General features: G+C 36.3%; 1 protein-coding gene across 1 annotated transcript in view; it reads right to left on the bottom strand.

Moving 5' to 3' along the window:
• Window positions 1-2,844: 2,844 nt before the first annotated feature.
• LOC306884479 (uncharacterized protein) overlaps window positions 2,845-23,240 on the bottom strand; it is a 28,784-nt gene continuing 8,388 nt past the window's right edge. The window contains exons 2-8 of the mRNA XM_079440372.1: window positions 22,324-23,120; window positions 13,958-14,122; window positions 10,054-10,222; window positions 9,436-9,563; window positions 8,087-8,208; window positions 6,200-6,303; window positions 2,845-4,321 (exon numbers count right to left, since the gene is read on the bottom strand). Of these exons, the coding sequence (XP_079296498.1) occupies window positions 6,210-6,303; window positions 8,087-8,208; window positions 9,436-9,563; window positions 10,054-10,222; window positions 13,958-14,122; window positions 22,324-23,120 (1,475 nt within the window). The 3' untranslated portion in view covers window positions 2,845-4,321; window positions 6,200-6,209. The remainder of the gene's footprint in view (window positions 4,322-6,199; window positions 6,304-8,086; window positions 8,209-9,435; window positions 9,564-10,053; window positions 10,223-13,957; window positions 14,123-22,323; window positions 23,121-23,240) is intronic.

Below are 23,240 nucleotides of genomic sequence, written 5' to 3'. Positions count from 1 at the left end.
GTGCCTTCAGCACACTAAAAGGAGATGATCAATCTGATTGCCGTGTCGTTTTGAATGTAATTTTATTAATGAACATTTCTAAATCTAAATCTGATCTAAATCTGGAAATTATGTTGTTATAAAGTATTATGGCATTTGGCATTTAGAAAGAATGTGTCTGTGAAGTTTCAGCTCAAAATACCCCACAGATCATTTATTATATAATTTTGAAAATGCCTATTTTGAGTGGAAGCATGAACATGCTGTTTTCGTGCATCTCTCCTTAAATGCAAATGAGCTGCTCCTCCCTGCCCCTTTTCCATAATTAGTTTTGATTGTCATGTCTTTTGCACTCTTTTGGGTTGTTCTTTTTCACATTTTCTGGGTTGGTGAGATTAACTTAAACATGGAAAAAGTCAGATTTTCATGATATGTAACCTTTAAGATAGCTTCATAGTGCTATTTGTAATGTAAATAGTAGCAAATACAAAACTTTGCATAACACACATGCATGAAAGAGAAGTGCGCCTGATCCTATGTGCTCTTAAAACTATATAAATCTAGATTTAATATAATATTAAATAATAATAATAATTAGTTACATTTATATAGCGCTTTTCTGGGTATTCAAAGCGCTTTACATAGAGGGGGGGGGGGGGGGGGGGGGTGTTCTCCTCAACCACCACCAATGGAAGGAATAGATCACCCAAAAATTAAAATTTTCTAAATTTTCTAAATTTAAATAAAAGCATTACATCACTTGCTCACCAATGGATCCTCTCTGCAGGGAATGGGTGCCGTCAGAATGAGAGTCCAAACAGATGATAAAAACATCACAGTAATCTACAAGTAATCCATTCAAGTCAATCAATGAACATCTTGTGAATCAAAAAGCTGCATGTTTGTAAGAAACAAGTTCATCATTAAAGCATTTTAACTATAAACCATCAATTCTTGCCATAAAAAGTCTATCCCCAATTGTCTCGCATCAAAATGCACAACTGTTTTGGACTTTTGGAATACTTAAAGTACACTTTTGTGACTATGTTTCTTAACGCACTGAAGTACACTTTTTAAAAGTCAATTTAAAGGGTTTACATTTAAGTCATGTTTACATTACGTTTTTTGTCATGCTTTTTTGGTCAACTTTGGTCATGCTTCAAAAATACATGTATTTTGCTGTGTTATTTAATGTTGCATTTGAAGTGAACATATTTTAAGTGTACACTGTATAAAAGAAATACACACACACATACATAAATGAACAAATACTATGCTGGTGTTGCCTCATTGGAACTGAAGTATGTGTTCCTGTAAATCATCCTTCACTGGCACACATCCCACTATATATTTCACAGCGTCATTAGTCTGTTTCTGGACTGTGGTCTCTGTAGGTGCAGAGGGTGGGCCTGTATGACATATTTTATGACTCCATTGTGTTGGAGTTGCTGGAATGTGTGTAGCTACACCGGCCCTCCTTAACCTCTGAGGGTACAACACGAGTTCATATTTCTCCAGTGTTCAAGTCTTCAATTTTATGAGACCTCCAGCCACTCAGCTCTCATAAAATAAAGACTCTATCGGCTTCCCAGAACATCAGTTGACTCATTTTGCTGTACTTCTGTCGATAATTCAATTAATTGTGCTATATTGCTATTACAATTTGTTCTATTCCTGGTTGTTGGAAATTAAAGACATAGTTCACCCAAAAGTGAAAATTCTGTCATTAATTACTCCTCATGTCATTCCAAACCAGCAAGACCTTCATCTTTGGAACACAAATGAAGATATTTTTGATGAAATCTGAGAGCTTTCTGACTCTTTAGCTTTAGACAGCAATGCAACTATCATGTTCAAGGCCCAGAAAGGTAGTAAGGACATCGTTAAAATGGTCCATGTGACATCAGTGGTTTAACCTTACAGGTTTGCAACGACATTAGGGTGAGTAATTAATGACAGAATTTTCATTTTTGGGTGAACTATCCCTTTAAGAACTATGGGTTATGAAAGCATGTGGCATTAGTAAAATTCATTACCGTTGTCTACCAGAGGGAGGCACTAATATCAAGTGTGCTCAGCTTTGTCATGCAGAAAAACACCTAGACTCTCAAGAGTTTAGCTTTTACAACACATTTTATGAGTTTGGTGCACACTTATAGAGTCTATGACTCTAGTCCCACATATGCTGTAAATTTACATTTATTGTTTACTGTACATGTGTGGTTTACTGTCGCATTTAAACCATTTATTTAAAGCTATTCTGTTTGTGCAGCAACTTCTTGAACTCTGTGTTAAGTGAGAGAAACCTGAGATGCTGAGAGTAATGATTATATTTGCTGTCATTGTCAACTCCCAATAACCTCATGACCTGGATTCATGTTTTCTCACCTGATTCTTTAGTCACTGCTTATCCTACAGACTAAATATTAACTCTCATACACCGAAAGGTGTCCTTACATTATGCTGTTAGTCAATCTCCTTTTTTATCATTTGTGAATTGTATCTTGACATGAATATAACTCCTTTTTTATTTCAGAATCTGCAGTGCTCCTATAGGGAACACTGAGGTGGAAGGAAAAATACAATGCTATTGATTTCCCTTTCGTTCCTCCAAGAAACTTTAATTAATTTGCAAAACTTTTGTGATAAAAAACTATATAAACTGTGCAAATATTGTGTGAGAGAACGCAGTTTGTCTGGGTTTATCAGAGGAGGGAACTCTTTTGCCAGAGAATGTGAAAACTTAAAAAAAAAAGTATTTTGCCCCAAATCATCCTCCCTTAAGAGTCTCTGACAGAAGGCTAAGGTCTCTTTTTTAAGAGCTATTAAAACAAATCTATCTATATATCATGAAAGACACATTTAAACTTTCTGATATTTAGAAATATCATATTTATTAAAAATGCATTTGAATAACAATGCAATATGCATATTGAATTATTCCGTCCATTTGGTACACTACAACACAAGATAAGTACAATATCTCTTGGTCTTGTCTTCTGTCCCTAATAGGCAAAAAAATTCTACCATACTTCAGCTCTCATTCATTTTTACACACAGTTTAACACCATTACTCAGTACAGTGACTATAAAACGATAAGTCAAGCGTACATCAAAAGACATATGCTGGAAGCCGTGTTTTAATACACTTTCCTGGCCAGAACAATATCGTGTTACAGAAGTTTAATTAGAAAATTGATGTTCCATCTTTCACACGGAAGACTGCAAGTGTTCTGCAAAGCTATTTATCTAGACATCAGTATTTTAGTACCTCACTCACCCAGCTGTCAGCAAACACTTATATGCTCACTTTCTGAGCTTAACTTAATGCTGCCCAGGATATCTGACTGTTTTCACTGTGGATTAACTGTAGTGTTTTATTAGTAATAGCCTGAATTAAACACCTTATTAATTTAAAGGGGTCAATTCATAGGTTTTTTTATTTATGCTTTCTCCCTGAGGTACACTTATAAGATTAGTAAAGTTTTATAACCATTTTATACTGCATTTGTATACTACTATTTGGCAGGAAGCCCTTTTCAATTCATATTTAAGGATGATATTTCAGGTTCACACTCTGGGCTTGCTTAACTTTTAGCAGGCGAAAGGTCACATGTTATATAACATCAGACAGGCGAGCTGTGTACAGAACTGCCATAAGTCATTTACATGTTATCATCAGCCCCGTCTTTACAGCAATATATGTTTGTAGATAGAGGAATTCAGACGCGGGAGCACCTCTTATCCACTCTTATCTTCATATATGATCCATGCATCATGGATACATATTTGTTATATCTGTATATACACACTTACACATGGCAGTTCTTATAATAGTGGTACAAAATGATCTATATAAAGATATAGCATGCATGTTCAACATTTGTTACCATTTGGATGTATTTCAAGTATTTTACAATTAGGACAGCATCTGGTAAATTGTCCTGGCAGAAATTTACATTAGACTACACATAAGGATTTACTGTAATTCCCTTTGTCTGTTCACATTCTGTAAATCATTTTTCCACGTTTATATCATCTTTAATAGTACCTCATTAGCTGACAAATCTAATGAGTGCTTCATTTGAATTTATGACATTTACAGAAATGTCATGCCACACAAACAAGCTCTATCAACAGGTCAACTTAACACTTTCAACCTACATATACACATGATACCAACTTTTTTCTATCATTACTCCAATCTCGTTCATTGTTTTCTTGTGCTTTTCTCTCCCATCTTGTTCCTCAGTCTGGAAAACCATCTGCAAATGGCAAAAACTACCACTTTGTCCTTTGCTTTTTGGAAAAGCTGCCCCATCGCAGGCCATCTGCTCAATGTCTGATGAGAAAACAAAAGCTGAGAGTTAACATGCTGCTCATTCACTGTGTGCATGATATCAGTTGTACTGAAACAACACTGCGGAGAGATAGAGCCGTACTGTCCAAACTGCCAAAGTGCTAAAACAACAACTGACCTGGAACACAAACCCTGGACATCATTGGGGACCAAGCACTGAACGCTTTGTTGTTTCTGTTTTATATTGTTTCAGTTCTGACCTCTTTTTCTTCTTGCTTGGGAGTCAATGGCAGTCCATATATAACCCCATGGTAAGAAATTGTGAAATTTGGCTCACCAATTAAAGGTGTCTAAATAGCACTATGAGCAGCTTAGGGGGTTCCAACTTGGACCACCTTGGATCTTTAGGTTCCTTTGGTAACCTTTAAACATTTGCACTGTCCAAACAGTGCTAAAACAACAACTGACCTGGAACACAATATATTGTTTCTGTTCTGACCTCTTTTTCTTCTTGGTAGTCAGTGACAGCCCATATATAACCCTATGGTAAGAAGTTATGAAATTCAGCTCACCAATTAAAGGTGTCTAAATAGCACTATGAGCAGTTTAGGGGTTACACTGCTTGATGTAGATTTATTTTATAAAATTTTGTTCTTTTTGATGCCTGGGCTGGATAAAAATGATTAGAGAAAAGTAAAAATATCTTCATTTGTGTTTCTTCATTTGTGTTAGAGGTTCTTTGCTCTAATTTTGCTGCTGGGATTTATGCATCTTACATAAAGTGACTAAAGCACACATTTTTGTTTATTTACTTGCACAGTGTTGGGCAAGTTTCTCTAAAAAGTAGGCTAATTAATCACTAGCTACTAATTACATCTTAAAGAATGTAATTAGATTACCGTACTAATTACTCTGTATGTGTTGCATTACTTATTACTGATAACTTACAGTTTTTTTCAACTGCGTATAAATAAAATCTTTACTTGTCAGTTGTCACATAATTTCTCAAACCTGACACTCAAATATCAGAGCCACACACCAAACCTGCAAAACCATACCATATGCTAATTCTCAGCCTTTGACTCAGTTTTCAATTTCATAAAACACTTTTTGCAAAACACAACACCCAATTCTCTACGTAACACACACAAATTCAAGGTGTTTGCAGATGCTTGATTTTGAGATGTGTCTGTGATATTTTGAATGCAGTGATTCATTTTGCAAGAGATGTGAGGTATTTTGCATTGTGTGTGTGCAATTCTTGGATTTGTGTGTAATGTTTTGAAAAAAAGGCAAAGTTTTGAAAATATGTGTAAGCAGTTGAAAAGAAACTGTAAATCCCATATCAACCTAAACCAGATAAACAATACAAGGATAAATATGAAACGGTTATTTTAATTCTTTCAAATAAATAGTCAAATTGAACTGACTGACGTATTTAAAGCAGTGGTCTCAAACTCAATTCCTGGATTGCCACAGGTATGCGCAGTTCTGCTCCAACCCTAATCAAACACACCTGATCCAGCTAATCAAGCTCTTCAGGTTGACTAAAAACTTCCAAGCAGGTGTGATTTGGATCTGGTTGGAGCTAAACTATGCAGAGCTATGGCCCTCCAGGAATTGAGTTTGAGACCACTGATTTAAACATTTTATCATTAGATGTTAAATTTTGATGTTAGATCCACTATTGTTTTATATAGAATTGTCATATGCAATATGTAATGCACTTACATCCATAGTAACTGTACAGAAAAAATTAAGAGTAATCCCTTACTTTTTCAAGGAAAATTATTTAAATGACAAAGTAATGCATTACACCCAAGATGGATCATTAACATATAAGTCTTAGTGTCAGATTTTGACCTTCATTTCCATAGTTATTGCCATAGGATGTGGCAGAGGATGTATTTTTCAGCCTACCTGATTAATACTACTGTGGCCACAGATAGTCCAGTTTCTGATGGCCCAGAGCGATCATGGAGTTTCTGTTTGTCCTGGGCCGTTCTGCTAACATCACATCTGGGCTGTAAGGAAGACGGACACCATTTTAGCAATCTTAGTAGCAGTGAACAAATTCGTAGTGTAACTTGGGTGTGGATTTCAAGCATGCTTTCCATATCATGCTAAACACTGGGACACTACTTTAAAATATTTAAAACACGTATTACATAACCTTTTCCAGATAGCACCAATGATAATTTTAATGCCCCATTAAGTTCGTCTGAACTAATGGAAAACAGACCTGATTTTTCCAATCACACAGCACTTACGCAACACACTGATCATTACGGTATGAGAAAACAGAGACACGGAGCAAATACAGTCTCTTAAAGTCAGCATATTTCATGAATCACCAGTCCGTATGGATATATTCCTCAGAAAAGATCTGCTCTCGGGAGGAGAGCGCATTCAGCATAGCTCCCATATCTCATCTAATGAGTGAAATACACTGGGAATTTGCTTACTCCCACCAGCATACCTCCAACCTGACACTGCAGCACTAAACTATTCATCTGAGTCTGTCCCAACCTGTGTGTGGGATCGCAGCTCACTAGTGGAATAGGTTGAGGTTCAAGTTGTTGTTTTTTATTGAGAGAAAATATATTTTTCAAGGGTATGTCCCAATGATCTTCACAGATGAAGTATCTGTTATGAGTTCAGAAAGAATGTGGAGGCGATGTTGCAATTCACTCATCAAAACTGGAACTAGTCTCTAGCCATTTCAACTAGTCAGAATAAAGAACTGAACAGTGTCACACTATAAACTGATTCATTAACATGGTAAAAAGGTGCGGTATAGATGTAATAACATCAAGTATTAGTGACATCCTCAAAACCAATGATACTGGGAGTTGAGTGACTGAATCAGGGTTGTTATTAACAAACTGTCTGTTTATTAGTGCACATATTCTGCATGACCTTATTCTACACCCCTAATCCTACCCAATACCTAAACTTAACAACTACCTTACTTACTATTAATAAGCAGCAAATTAGGAGTTTATAGAGGCAAAAGTCATAGTTAATGGTTTGTTAATAGCAGGAATTGGACCCTAAAATAAAGTGTGGCCGTATTGTTTATTCTTAGTTCTTTTTAACTAACGTAGTTAACTAATGTTGGGCGAGGGAGGGAGGACGAATAAAAATTACAGAAGAACACAACAAAATTACTAAAACAAACTAAAATACAAAAATATATCAAATAAGATATTGCAAAATATGAATAAATACTCTAATAGTATATTTTAATAATACTAAAACAATACTAGACTGAATGAGATGCAATACCTAATCAGTGTTCTGCTCTCCGCTCATTCATACAATGTGGTGCTAGTCACCGACTACCACATGAGCCCAGTGCTGAGGTATTTAAGAGGAGGCAGCGTACAGGCGAGATTAGGACGCCCAGCAGTTTAGCGTTACAGCGTGCGGTTGTGATGAGAGCCTTATCTTGCATCACATGGACACATAGTGAGTCATAGCATCAAAAGAGCGGAGCCATTAGTAGTACTTGTGTTTGTGATACGGCTTCCCAGAAGTTACTGTATGTGCTGCCATTGGAACCACACAACAAAGGCGGAGTGCTAAAGCTTTAAAACATTTCCATTCTGATTGATTTTTAATATCGTAACCAATCATCTGTGAAATAATATGTCAATTTGACTTTTAGAAATAATAAATAAATATTCTATTTAAAAAAGAAAAATAACATTCAATGAGCCTTCAGAGGGAGATCAAATCTGAGTGTTGTTTTGAGTGCTAATGATCTGAAACTCCTGAATGATTATGAAAACATGGATGGAGTACCGGTAAAGCTGTGGACAGGATCTCTTCAGGGAGCCTGAAGACAGTCCCAGCCGGCTCTGGTTCCTCAGTTTGGTCTTCTTCACCAGTTCCTTCACTCTTCCCCATGTGTAGTTCTCACTCAACTGCGATACAAAACATTACACTGTAAAAATTATTGTAATTTTTAGCGTGTAAGAATAGTACATTATAATAATTGGTTAGTTTAATCTATTTTTTTAACCTCATTTGTAAGTTGCTTTGCATAAAAGCAAAATGAGTAATGTTAAAGTAAATTCCCTTATACAGTGAAAAACTGTAATAGATCTTATTGCATTTAATTTGACGGTAAAATACTGTTAATTGTGCAGTTTTAAGTGAAAAAGAATAAGTAATCTTGTATTTTACAGTGAAAAGCCATACATTGGCATTCACTCAATTCCTTACATGACACTTGATGCCTTTACATTGAAATAATTGTGTTTCTTGTTTATTTGTTAACAGTTATGCACTTGTTTGTGTGCACCCTCTATATATTTGTATTTACCTCAACTTGTGGAAAAGCTACTTTGATTCATCATGTTGCTGTCTCTTACAACATTTTTTAAAGTGGTTGTCAGTGTATTATGATGATTTCCAATGTATATATTATACACAAAACAGATTGTAGTGCATTGGGTTATTAACATTATCTCAGTTAATAAAATATACTTTTTATGCACTGTAATTTTAAATTCAATCTGTAAATTTTAATTGTTGCTTCCATATTTTTAGAGTGAAGTTCTGGCAACCACAGCTGCTGTTTTTACCATTAATTAGTTGTGTATGATATTGAGATACACATGAAAGCCATTCATAATACCAGTGGACTTTTAATTAGTTAATGCATTTTATTACTTTATTAGGCAACACTTTAGTATAGGGACCAGTTCTCACTATTAACTTGTTGCTTATTAGCATGCCTATTAATAACACACTGACTGTTTATTAGTGCACATATTCTACATGCCTAATCCTACCCAATACCTAAACTTAACAACTACCTTACTAACTATTAAGAAGCAACAAATTAGGAATTTATTGAGGCAAAAGTCATAATGGTTTGTTAATAGCAAGAATTGAACCTTAAAATAAAGTGTGACCATATGATTATTATTATTTATGCAAACTTTGGAGTTTCTTTGTCAAGTGGAATGTTTTGTCAGCTTCATTTTCATTTTCTTTTGAGTCAGCTACTACAATCTAGATAGAATAATGTGATGAGTAAACGGATGTGTGAGACAGAGAGGCTTGACCAAACATTGGCTATAATTCTGCTTCCTCTGAGTGTTTGTCAGATTGAATCAGTGGGTGTGGATATTTGATTGACTCACCTGTCTGTGAGGAGCGGAGAGGACCTCAGCGCTGTCACTCAGGTACTTGGCCTCTCCGTCTGTGTAGCTCCTTCGATTCAGACCCCTCCTCCAAACAGGAAGAGGAGGTTGGCAACCCGTGTCACCATCTGTCCAAAATAAAAGATGCAGTCATGTTATCCATGACTAAACTCTAGACTCTCTGAAGGGTGTGGTCTGTATAAACACTGATATATACAGTATATTATAGATCTATCTATCTATCTATCTATCTATCTATCTATCTATCTATCTATCTATCTATCTATCTATCTATCTATCTATCTATCTATCTATTATCTAACTATTGATCAATCTGTCTGTCTATTTATATATTCTTATATAATCTTCAAACTTGAGAACATTTTTCAACTTTCAGGAATGGCTTTTTCAAAGCAACGTTCAAAGTTTGTCTTGAATTCATTTTCTAGTTTAATTATGTGCTTATATAATTCATTCTGTTATCAGATTACTATTAAGCATAGATAAGCCTGCTCCATGCCTTACAAACTTTTGGCTTTTTCAATAGGGGCTCCAGCCAGTGTAAACAGATTAATCTTAGCACTTAGTGTATGACTCCAGGTGTGTTTGCACACTGACCTCTCATGGCTGCCCTAAGGGGGATGCGCGTGACCTCAGGGATTGTGCTGAGGTCAGACAGTGTGCTGCTTGATGCCGTCAGGCTGTAGTGGTCACTGCAAAAGTGTCTCTTGAGCTCTTGGAAGGCCAAGCCAGCTGCTCCACAGCTACAGTGCTGCATGAAGAAGTCCTGAAAAAGAGTTGGAATTGAGAATTTGTCTCATAAAACTGAGGCAGTTTGATTTATTCACTTTGTTAGTGATCTGTTTTATGAAGGTATGCACAGTAGGCCTAGATTGTAAAATTACACATGGATTTGTAAAGCTTTATGTTTTGTATAGATTTAATGCTCCAAAAAGTAAAGAGTGGTCATTTGGGGAAAGAAGAACGCTTAAAATAGTTAACTTTATGAAATCTAAATTCAATTTGTGGAAGTTCACGCCCATGGGTCAAGGATGATAGCACATACTTGGCCCGTGGAATAGACATCTGGTTCAGATTTATTCAAGTGAAAAATGACCGAAGCCCTCAAACACAAGCATTCAGTGACATCAATTATTTATTTATTTCACACTATTTTTACGATTTTTGGATAGCCTTGCTACTTAAAAAAAAATAGGGTAAATTTCTAATCCCACGTTGTCTGATTTTATCTTTATTTCACATGGCATAATTAATCTAGCTGTGATATAGACCCAGAGTATGAACATATCAACCATATTTCTGACTTTAAAATATCTAACAAGAATGGCTTCATCACACATTCTATGGACAGAGCTAAAATTAATGTAGATAGCAGCTCGGATAAGTTGTTATTAAAGAAATAAGAAGGTTTGAGTTCATGTTAAGAAGCAATAGTCCTCATTTGCTCTCTATTTTATTCTATTGTTCTCTAGGAGAAACAATTCAAATAATAAAGACATCTCACTGGTGATTTTTCATTCCTATGGGGAACTCTCAACAGTTGCAATCGAGACAAAATCAAAATGACCCTGAATTGCTTTTCCAGTGGGAAATGTCTTTATCTGGGTCACTATTTTAAGCATTTTCCTCATGTCTCACACATCATCACATGGACCACCCGAACAGCTAAAATCTGCTAGTGTCATTTCCACCAATTATTCTTATTGTTTACACTATTTGCCTCCCAACCAAATGTAGAGTGTAGTAGATATGACTTATATTGTGTGTATTGAAATATGGAGTCTTTAATCCATTCCTCTGAAAATTGTTTAAACTCTGAAAATGACATGGCAGTGTTTCTTGTTAGTCAGAGTGATAAAATGCTTCCCAAATCTCTGTTTATCCAAGATTATCCTCTAAGTTCCATTACATTAGTATTTGCGTGGTAAACACTGTCTGACTGATGGGGTGATGATACCAAGGCGGGTGCTGTTTGTTGAGGATTTTATGTTGTTGTTGCAACACAGATTCCTTTGAAAGCGTCTCTGCATCGTAGAGATTCTTGATGTTTTCGAAAAGAAAGAAGCATATGCTCTGAACATAGACTGAAGATGAAAGAATTCACCTTAAATGTCCCATAAACCAAAACACCAGATGCTTCAACCTGATGTGATGGAGCGTATCTGTTCATTGGATCGGTCATGGCTGATAACTAAGGAGAGCAGGGTGTAGAACTAACAAAAGAGACAGAGGACACTACAATGGGGGTAATTGCATGTTGTATGAGTTCTGAATGCTTTTTATGAGTACAGATGAAAGCATGTTGTGAGGGTTTGGGGGCAGATGGGTAAAACAGCCAGGGAGGAGACTGGCGAGACAGCTTGGTCCATTATAGTGGAGACTGGGGCACATTTCAGGAGTTCCTCTGCCTTTTGATGTGTGTAACAGCATGCTGCTGCCTGTTGCTTTTTCTCCAAAGACACACACAGCCCAGATAATCTAAAAGACCCAGGGAGTTCAAGAAGGGTGGTCCACAGAATATTCCTGTGTCACAGTTTTTCTGTTTGGAATTATAAGGAATAAAGGATTCAACATTCTGGATCCACTGATCTTTTTTAACAATTCTTTCAGTATTTTTGCGGAGAAAAACTGAGCAAGTCTTTTGACTAATTCTAAGAGATCATTCGATTTAAGAGCTTATCAACTTGAAGAGATTTTATCAACCTGATCTCATGAGAAAACAAGGCTATTTTAAAAGTGTGCAATTTTGTACAAAAATATACATGACTTTTATACAAACTTTGTATGAGGTAGAGAGCAGATAGTACAAAAACATACAAATTCAAATGAATTTGCAACAAATCAAAACGTGTTGGACCTTTTTAGTCTTTTTACCATTTCAAAAATCTGTTTCATAAGAGTCATTCATTCATGAATCACTCTACACTGTGCTGTGTGGAACCTCTGGGGATGACGCAGTATGTTGTCTTGTCCATTTATTGTCTTTACTGTCATTCTTGCATAGTGCTACAGGACTGAATGTTGTGAGAATCCTAAACCTAAAGCAAACAATAAACATGTTTGGTTTCTGTAGAAGAACTTTTTTAAAATGTCCTCCTTTTTTTTGCCTGTCTTTCTCTCTTGCTTTCTTTGATGACTTTGAAGTGCAGGCTCCCACTGAGCTCACTGACTGTGACCGTGGAAGTCTTTTCCGGCCCCAGGGCCCAAACTGACAGGGCCACTCTCTGAAAAACCATGAAAAAAACTGCTCTCATTCAACAGCACAGAGTCCAGAGACCAGGAAGATGTCTACACAGTATAATGCCATAGCCTTTAGTCAGTAAGCAAAGGACTAGAGCAGCGGGAGAACTGGGGTAGAAGACGGGCAAATGGACAGCTGCATTAGATAAAATATAAGTTCCAAATATTATATTAAAAATAAAGGTTCCAAAAATGAATTTTCACAGCAGTGCAATATAAGAGCTACTCTGGGTTCCCCAAAGAACCTTTCAGTGAGCAGTTCTTAAAAGGATTTTGGAGCAGCTCAAATCTCAAGGGAAAAACAAAGGCCGACATGACTTCACAAAACATTGTAAAACATGTTGATATTTTTCCTGTGGTTTTGGGCTGATAACATTCAAGCCAGATGTACTGTCTTGTTCTAAGACGGGAAAACAAAGACGCAGTGCTGAGCTCAGATTTTTATGGGTTACACATTGTTAACTCAAATGAATCTGAAGAACTTTGTGATTAACCAGAATTCCTTCTCATTTTTGCATTTTGCAGTAAACAAATGGCATAATCCTTTCTGCTTACCAGCATTTTTAGTTTAGCATATTTTTTGTTAAGTTTATATTGATGTCCATCTGCTTTTCAATTCCATCTTTAAACAAACAAAATATGTTTCATGCCTGAGTGAGCTCCTCTCAATGACCCACAAAACAAAGACACAGTAAAAGACTTTCGTCCTGAATAATGTCAACACGGGACACATAAAAACAAATGAAATCCATGTGAGGGGACATCACATCCTTTGAAACGAATACCCCATCTGCGTACGGGTCGAAAAGGGCTGAACCCAGCAGCTCTATTTGTTAAATACGCTTTTATCCATCTTGACCAAAAACCCCTAAACCCCACTCAAACCAGCTGGATTTACATTGACACAGTATGAACCAATAATCCCTTGCCCTAGGCATCAATATAACCCCCATCAACTCATAAATCCAAGACGTCATCTTTCATACTCAGACCTACAGCAGTGCATTTAATCAATTTCAGATTGAGAATTATGGTGTGTTTCCAAATCTTCATCTACACAAGTATATGAATCAGATAAGCCAGGGCTGTTCATACCTACTCCTAGAGGACCAATGTTCTGCAGAATTTAGCTACAACCTACTTGACTAAATATGTATAGTTCTCCTGAAGACTAAACTCTGCAGGATAGTAGCCCTCAGGAGTAGGATTGGACACCCTTGAGTTAAGCTCATGAAGACTAATGCTGGCAGATGATTGATACCTCTTTAGTCTTGATCACTCTGCCTTCCTTCTGCAGGCCACAGATCTGTTTCTGTAGTCGAAGGTTGTGTTCCTGTAGCTGTCCGATCTTCTCTATGAGCTGGCAGATGTGCTCTAGGTACCCCAGTCCAGAGCCTAGTGGGTTGGACTGATTGGCTTGGTTCACCTGGTTGTCAAGACAAAACGGAGACAAAATCATTGAAGTTTTGATAATAAAACCAAAAAAGGGGGTTGTAAACATTCACACTGGACACTAGGACTGCACCCTTGGGGAAAGACCCCCACCCCTCTCTGGACAATAGGTTGGTTCTAAATAAAGGGATTACTGGAGCTGTTTATGTACACCATAGGGGGTTAAGCAACTTTTGTGGAACAAGCCAACAAGAACAGTGAACTACATCTATTGTTTGAAAGCCAATGGCTCATTTGACGTGCTGATGAGCACAGAGCAAAGCCAAGGCTCCTACAGTTCATTCCAGGAGCATGACAGCATGTGTTCAGGTGGACCTGAGGTTCACAAACTGATGACAGCAGCACCATGATCTCCACCCATTATTTAACACTACAGGTATTTTTTGCTATCTCTGTGGAATTCTTAATGGGATTTATTACAGCTCTTGAAACACATTTAGACAAACAAGATGGTCTAAATACAGTTTGCCAACTACTCCACTGCCTTTCATTAAACAATTTGACACATTCCAGGAAACCAGATATCATTAGACCACTGTACATCATTAATTTCAACCAAGACTGGCACTGAAATTGGTTTATGAAAACAAATCCAAAAAATCCAATTTAGCCTTGTATGTTTGCACCCCACTTTTTCAACTGAAAGCTTGAAAAACTGCATCAGAAATTGAAGTTTGGTGGTTTAAAGGTGTGAATGATTGGTGGGAAACGTGTTAGGTGCTATTGTTTATTTGTTGAATCATCCTTCCATCTTTGGTTGTAAAGCTGCAGATGCTCACGTTTTTCAAAAAATTCAAAGGAAATTTTGAACAAATATTTATACAATCATCAACATTCCAAAAAGTGTCCCAACAAAAGCAGGATGTGAGTTCAGGTCTCGGGCTTTTTCCCTCCGAAAGCTTTTCCGTGCCACTTACGTCCAATCCAGTCCCAAAGCCCAGCATTAATGGAAACACAGAAGCTAAACAATAGAGGACATGACGGAGAGATGAAATACTAGGAGCTGACATCACTCGCTTCCTCACACAGAGTGTGAGACCCTCGGCAGGTCACGCTTCTGCTCACTTGACCGTGAACTTTTCTCATGCTTTTTTTTTTTTTTTAACTTTGCACTTCCATCAAACTTCCATTATTGCTTTGAATGGGTCATATAAGATGATTCTTTTTTTTTTTTTTTTTTTTTATCCTGATGTCCAACTTATAAATCATATACAACAAATGATAGAAGGGCTTTGTTAAAAGTAAAGCCACTACTGTCTAACATTGGGATTCTTCATGTTGAGTGAGGAAAGTTATAGAACACTATATAAAAAAAAACATCTGTACTGGATTTGACCAAAAATTGCATATACTTTCTTTATTTCTGTCAATACAAATGTAAAATAAAACCTACTGTGTATACTAGATGCTTGTCTGGCAAGAAACCCCTTTGAGGCTTTTTCAGGCTTAGACTTGTTTAGATCGTGTGAATGAACTACAGTCTTTCTCTCATTTGTAGTATTGGAAGCCAGACAGGTGGCACATACCAGGTGTTCTTTCATAAAACGACAACCAGCTTAAGCTTTGACAGGCCTTTATGAATGCAGAAACATGACAGATCTTATCTGCTTCCTCTGCCCAGGATCCCCAGTGACCCAGGAGAAGGGAAGACACAAAAGTTTGGGAAAGCCCCACTCCCTTCCTCCCCCTCCTTCTCTTCTCAATGTGAAAGAATCTACGTTTCTCACGTGCGTTTCTGCTCAGACACAGACACAAAGTGGGGAATGTTGTCCTATACAAAAAAAGAAAACATGGGGATCATTTTCAATAAAGCTGTTAACACTTAACGTGACATTGCGGTTATTGATAGTGTATTGATGGTGTGGTTGGATTTTAGCTCTCTGTGCTGTAAGGATGTGGTTTTTTAACCGCACACTGAAGATAAAAAAAAAACTGAGGAAAACAATTATGCATATGCCTCTGGGTTGAATTGCAAGAACAATATTTTTCTAATTACATAAGCTCTGTATTACCAAATATGAGGGAAGATATTATAAAGCCATTCAGGCGTGGTGAGAAAATAATCCTTTATTATTTGAAATATTTCACTGGGTCTGTTATAAAGCAATACTAAGCATGACTCAGTGGAGAGGAATGATGAACCATATGTGGGCTGTATTCAAAGATATAGGAAAAGGTGTTTTATTGGGGTTTTATACATATATAGTAGTCTTTATTGCTGAACAGAATATAAAAAATGGTGCCTTCAACATCAGTTTTTAAAGCATTTTCAATACATTTAGGTATGCATTTACACATTTATGTGCTTAACAAATGATGTATAATTAATCTGAAAACCTAATGAGAGATTTGTGACACAAATTATTTACTGAATCAATTTACTGAATCAACATTTTGAATAATTGCTGATTCAATAATTCAACAATTAGGTTTGTCCTAATGCTCTCATGGGACTAGTTTACTTTAGATTTTGAGGAAACTTAACCAATTCTAACCGATTTTAAAACCATGGCAGACCACAGACATGAAGACAGTATTGAACGATTTTTGGCCTTATAATCCTCAAAGATATGAATATTTTATATATCACTTAGCCCTACATGCCGTCATTGCAGTGTTATTTTTGTGAATTTTGTGAATTTACTAATATTGTGTATAGTGTTTATTTTTATGTTTTCCATTTTCATTTTATTTTTAGATAGTTTTATTTATTTTTTGTCATTTTTAATAGTTTTGTTTTTTATTCGGTTATTTTAGCTTTTGTAATTGTAGTACTTAGAAATGTTGCTTTGAAATATAATACGTTTAAAAAAACTTTTTTGTTCTTTTTTATATATTTGAATTTATTAAAAAATATATTGGATCACTGTAAAACAATACAAAATACATCAATTTCTTTCGATTCGGTCGATTATTCCAAGTCCACCTTGTTTTTCTTTCTACAGGTTCATTATCACCCCACGCTGTGACCTCAGGTGATCCTGGAAGAGATACATAGAGGTTGTGTTCTTGAAGTTAGCACTATATTTTAATTTATTGTACTGGCGGTTATGAGCCTAAAACAAAGCTGAGATCTAATATTGTTGGCTGATATGATGTCTCACAAAACAAGGTTTGTGTATTGATCCAAAGACGTCCTGCTAGACCAAGAAGATGTGTTGATATTCTGTGTTTTTCTGTGTATCTGAAGTGTCACGACCTGTTACATCACATTTCGGGGTGTCAGCCAAATGTTTGAGGCTGGATGTGGCGCATACAGCGCCGGTCTCCATGCCTCATTTATCACTAGATTAAAGCCTCACGCGCACACTCTGGAAATGTTCGCTTTATGACTGTTTATATGTTACAGCTGAGGAATTCAACTCCTCAGCTGTAGCCGTCCTGGGGGTGGCTGAGGGGGGCAGTAAGGGCAACAGCGATTATGCAGTCTTCATTCCTTCCTGACACCATAATCTGCTACGCATCTGTCAACTCGGACTCAAAAATGCTTTTAATGTCCCATAGACCCACTTATAGAAACTTGTATATGGAGGCTTGCTGGCAACCAGCCGAACACGTGCATTTGATTAACACTCAGAGTCTAAATGTCTTTTAGGTTTTTTAATCATTCCCAAATCCATCTTTAAATATTGCAAATGAGCCTGTTATGGGCTACATTTCTACAGTCTGCCTATTCACTGGTCCATATCTGACTGCTCAGGCCCACACATAATCTGAGCTCACAGGAAGTTGTACATCATCCACCCCTTGTGTATTAATTTTTGAAATATTTTGGCTAATTTGATTAAGCTTTCATCTATCAATAATAAATTCAAAAGAGTTCTGAGAAATGGCTGTACAAAGGAGTTATGAACCGCAACCATGGCATGTTTCGGCATCTGCTCAAAATGTGTGGTGTGCTACCACTGCACTGGATTGTGAGGCGACTGGAATCATAAACCTATATTATATTGTTCAGTCAGTTTACTTTGTCTGATGAAGAAAAAAAATCCTGTTGGCGGAAAGCTTTTCATCCCCGCCCGTGTGAAAAAGATGTGTGCTTAATTGTGCTGAATGTGCACTTGTAGTGTACATCAAATCTTAAAAGTATATTTTAAAAAACTGTACTTTCAGATATTGTTATATTATGTATACTCAAAGTCGTGACTTTCATAATGGTTTTCTAACACACTTAAGTAGACTTTTAAAAAGTCCACTTCATTATAATGTCAAATGAAATGTATTATTTTAAAGTAAATTACTGTATTTTAATAATCTTTTGTCATACTACAAAGTACATTTATTTTGATGTGTTGACTAGCATACCGAAGTACATGGAAATTACTTATAGAGTGTCAATATGCAATCAAAGAAAATAATTATCTGTAATTACAAATGTATACATGACATGATTCGTAATTCAAAATGTGTTAAATGGAGCAAATACATATTTAATTTTAAATCTGTCCCTGTCGAAGAAACTGGCATATACTGGTTAGTTAGGCTTTGAAGCATATCAGCTGGTTAGAGCAGGTTTAAGCTGGTCCTTGGTTGGACATGAGCTGGTTTAAGCTGGTCCTGAACTGGTTAAAAGCTGGTTATGAGCTGGTCCTGAGCAGGAGCTAGTTGCTTAGGACCAGCCTATATGACCAGCACATGACCAGCTTAAACCAGTTCAGGACCAGCTCAAACCAGCTACCATGCTTCAAAACAGCATATGTTGGTTTTTCAATAGGGTAGTGACTTTCTTCAAAGGAGTCCAAAATACTGAGACATTCTTTGGTGTTTCATGACGGTGTGTAAATGATAACCGAATTTGGATTTTTGCTTAAACTACTTTTTTAAGATAGTTACAAATCAGTGCAGAAGCTATGAAAAAAGAGTATTCAGTCAGTCTATTGTGATTGGCACACACCTGCTGTACATTTAAATCTTCACTGTACCTCTGTGTCCTTCCTACCCTCATAAATTGGGAACAAATCAGATTAGAAATGAGAGAGAGAGAGGCCCTTTGAAGTCACCATGTTTGAAGCGGATGGGAAAAAAGCTCATAGTCCTTTTTCAATATCCTCTTCCTCAGGCCACAGAGCTCCATTTAACAGGCAAGGGAATTAGCTTATTAGCTTTGGTGACAGGTGATGATGAGGGCCGAGTTTACCGCCCCGGCAACCTGTCATCGCAGCTCCCATAAAGCCCACCATTCGTCAGAAAAAAGTCCAGTCACTGGCCACCAAAAGACCTAGGAGCTATCAAAGAGGCATTATTTGGGTAAATATGTGAGTAATTTGAGCTATTTGACACCTGTTTGATGCATCCAGGGAGGCTTGGACGAGTATGGCGGACTGAGGGACACAGTCCAGATGAGAGGCATTGGCTGTTCCAGCTGTAATCGCCGCTGCCATCTGCATGCTCTCTCAACGCAGATGAACAGGTGCTGTGTGATGTGGCGGCCACGTTAAAAGGGGAGAGATCTGTAGCGCACCCCGTACTACATCCTCTCAGCTCTCAGTACTGTACTCCAACACACAATCTCACTCATTGACCTTTTGTGGCTGCAGTGGTTATCAGCAATTGCATCATTAGATACACCACGTGGTTGCCACAGTCTGTAAAAGATTGACCTTCAAAGCATGAACTGTATTTGTCAAGCCAAATTAAACAGTTCTGTTTGTTAAAATATGGGCAACACTTTAGAATACTATTCCATCATTAATAAACAATTATGGGAACAAATGGCTAATGCACTATTAACATTCTATTAACTAACAAGAAACTCGGATTAATGATTTAGTAAGTAATATTGCTCAGTTGAAAGTGGTAGTTCACTATTAGCTAATCAGTAACTACTATTTATATGTCATGTATCCCAGAGAACTTCTATACAGGTTTATAATTCATGTGAATTATGCATAATGTATAATTAATTCTAAAGTGAAGATCATGTTAATCCACTAGTAATTACTCAAGTATTACAAATAATTAATGCTTATAAACTACTAATTACCTGGATCAGTATTCTAAAGTGAAAAGCATAATAACTTCCTATTGGCTGACGTAAGTTTTAGATGGTAATGATTCAAGTGTTACTACATCATTCTAAAGGAATTACTAATTATTTAGATCAGTATTCTAAAGTGAAGATCATGGTAACCCACTAGTAATGACTCAAGTGTTATCAAATCTAGCAAAAGTAATTATTATCCAGAACCTTACAAAAACCCCAATCGCTTTCTAGAGAGTTATCATGTTATTCATTTTAGAATACTGATCCAAATAATTAGTAATTCCTTATGAAGACTTTGGTAATATTTGTTACCATGACCTTTACTTTAGAATTAATGATATATTATGAATTATTCATATTAATTATGGAGGGTATACAGTAGTTCTTAGTAGTTCTAAGCGAGGTATGAAAAAATAGTAGTTAATAATTAGCTAATAGTGAACAACTAAGCACTACTTATTAATTCATTAATCAGAGTTTCTTGTTAGTTACTAGTATTAGAGTGTTAATATTGCTTTACTCATTTGTTGCTGTGTAGTTATTCATTAATGATGGAACAGTTTTCTAAAGTATTGCCAAAATATGTTATGATAGATTTGTTTCTTGCAAACATGCAGTTTTCCACTTCATGAGACATGAATTAATGAACTGGATACGTGTGGCTTATTGTGGTGTTTTTATCAGCTGTTTGGACTCATTCTGATGGCACCTATTCACTGCAGAGGATCCATTGGTGAGCTAAAATCTGTTCTGATGAAGAAACAAACTCATCTACATTTTGGATGCCCTGAGGATCAGTCGATTTTCAGCATATTTTCATTTCTGAGTGAACTACTCCTTTAAACAATTTTGTGTAACCACTGAAGAAAAACCAGATGATTCAGGCTATGTAGACCAACCAAAGCCTTTTGTTAAATGGAATGCTGTTCTATATATAAAATAAATAGTTGTTTATTCCAATTAGAAGAGATCAACTCTTTTATTATTTACTCTAGTTTTACACCATGCAATAAGAAAAATAATGTCTACGTATCTTACACCACACATTTTCAGCTTGCTTTGTGTTTAAGAACACATTGGATATGATCATACTAGACAGGTTAAAAATATTGATAGTCGTCAAATATATTCATATGAATATTAAAACAGTACGCTGCGTGGCAGAAAGCTGAGGTGTGCCGTTAGCTATGTATTTTCATTTCAGGGACAAAATGCTGAAAGAAGCAGTTTCTTTAGGGAAAAAAAAAATCTACGGAAGCTCTGCTCACAGGAAGACTTTTATCCTGTTTTCCTTTTTAGTCACAGTATGCACATTCAGTGACGAGCTGATGACGTTAAGTTGCAGAAAGACCATCATTATGGCTAATGAGAAAGGATGTGTGTGTGCTTCTAAATTGTAAACAGAAGCTATTCATTTTACCATGTTGACAATGAGTGTTTCAGTCTGACACTCTTCACTAAGGCATCTCTCAGTGCAATTAGGATAAATGAAAAACAATATCCTGCAAATTCCTCAATCTTTAATGAGCTTCTTCTTTTGTTTTTGTTTTTTTTTCTTTGGATTATGTTATGTTTAGCAGTGGTAAACAATTATTGTGAACTTGATTGACAGGAAGAGTATTTCACTCTGATATTCTGAATTTCAAAGGCATCATTTACACTGCTGGTCTCTTGATCATACTGCAATAACAAAATTATTGATCAACATTTTCGCCTCGCTTTCCAGTAAAAAATAGCTAAACATTCTGTAAAATGTTTACTTCTATTTTATATACATTTCTGCATATCAATTGATTTTTTTTTCTTATTTTAAGCATAAACCATAATAAACTTGGATAAAGTTATGCTTAAAACAAGAAAAAAAGGCAAATAAAACTATTTCGATTTCCTGAAATCATATATTTTAATATACCAAATATGTAAAGCACTGATTTAGAAAATTATTAATTTTTTTATAGTGCATGCCTTGTTTTTGATAGACTTTCATTAAGATTTGTTTTTTTTTAAATAATGCTCCCATTCCAGTAAATGCTGTGTTATGTATGGAAGTGAGGAAAATACAGCATAATGTTCTTGTTTATATAACATTTAAATGCTCGCAATAAGACTGACCATTGTTGTTTATATAAAAGCAGATGTAACACTATGATGTCATGTAAATATCAATAAAAGACATGTAAATTGTTGTCTACCTCACTTAGCCTGCAGCACTCTTCCATGTACTCATCCAGACTGTCGCTGGTTGTACTTTTCCTCAAAGGCCGTTGATGAAATTCAGGTCCTGTCTTGCTATCATAAGCTTCTATAGAACACTGGCTCCTTGACACTGTGTCCTCAGCCATTACAGTGTCTATTATTTCCTCCTGTGCTGCCATGATTTCAATGGCATCTTTACAGTTCTCCATGGTATTCCTCAGGGTTCTGTCCTCGGACCTCTCTATATCTGCTGTAATGTCTGTTAAATCATCATCAACATTCTCTTCCTCTGTTCTGTCTCCCAGGATGGTAAGAGTGTCTTGTTTAGCAAACTTACAAGATGTTTGTTCAGTGTCTAAGAAGACTGAACTGTCTTCAAGAGGATTATCAGCAGGTACAGGAGAGTTCAGGTTGCCAGAGTCACATGAAGACTCCCTACTGTGGACCACAAAGCTTTGCTCTGAACCAGTTGGGGTGGATGGAGAAGTTGCTCCACTAGTCATTTCTACCCCAGAGTCATCAGATTCAAATTTATACAATCTTGGAAGTTCAGAATCTGCAAAAATTGAAGATAGATAGTCTATTTTTGATTCAGGGACAGTGGTCTCAGGAGCAGCGCTGTGGACAGAAATCTCCTCATCAGCTTGGAGAGGTTCTGTGTTATCCTGCTCAGACATTGAAATGGAGATGGTTGAAATGGAATCCTCAACATTAAGCAGTTTCTCAGGGATGTTGTTGAGGAGCTTCATTTTTGTCAGTACAACATCATTATCTAAAACAATATCACCTTTACCTGCAAAACAAACAAAGAGAGAGGTCTGAGTCATTTTATACTTTCACAATATTAAAATCATAAATTTATTCAAAAATGTATTCATTTGAACTGTGCATTTTGTTGCAAAAACAATTGTTA

This window comes from Barbus barbus, assembly GCF_936440315.1.
Source record: "Barbus barbus genome assembly, chromosome: 18".
Classification (NCBI taxonomy): domain Eukaryota; kingdom Metazoa; phylum Chordata; class Actinopteri; order Cypriniformes; family Cyprinidae; genus Barbus; species Barbus barbus.
The sequence above is the reverse complement of the archived record's forward strand: the minus strand, read 5'-3'. Positions and strand labels throughout refer to the sequence as shown.